The sequence below is a fragment of the Calidris pugnax genome, unplaced genomic scaffold (assembly GCF_001431845.1).
Source record: "Calidris pugnax isolate Ruff unplaced genomic scaffold, ASM143184v1 scaffold479, whole genome shotgun sequence".
NCBI lineage: Eukaryota > Metazoa > Chordata > Aves > Charadriiformes > Scolopacidae > Calidris > Calidris pugnax.
The window spans coordinates 5971-6207 of record NW_015091188.1 but is presented as its reverse complement, the minus strand read 5'-3'; the positions used below and the strand labels follow the sequence as shown (position 1 = coordinate 6207).

At 73.4% G+C, this 237-nt stretch overlaps 1 protein-coding gene across 1 annotated transcript in view; it reads right to left on the bottom strand.

Moving 5' to 3' along the window:
- The window catches only part of LOC106898324 (25-hydroxyvitamin D-1 alpha hydroxylase, mitochondrial), an 11263-nt gene that overhangs the window by 5594 nt on the left and 5432 nt on the right, over positions 1 to 237 (bottom strand). The window contains 1 exon segment of the mRNA XM_014959505.1: positions 23 to 235. Within this exon segment, the coding sequence (XP_014814991.1) occupies positions 23 to 235 (213 nt within the window).

Below are 237 nucleotides of genomic sequence, written 5' to 3'. Positions count from 1 at the left end.
CGTGTCCCCCCCCCGTGCCCACTCACGCGGTGAGCAGCCCGCAGGCGTGCCCGCGGCAGAGCCGGTGGTCCTTCCAGGAGGAGAGGTGGGAGCGGACGGGAAAGTCGCCCTCCTGGCGCAGCACTTGCTCGATCAGCCCGGCCTCCGCCACGTGCACCGTCAGGATGGGCCCGAAGCTCGCCTTCCACACCGGCCCGTACCGGGCACGGCCCTCCACCTGCGGCGGCACGGTGAGCT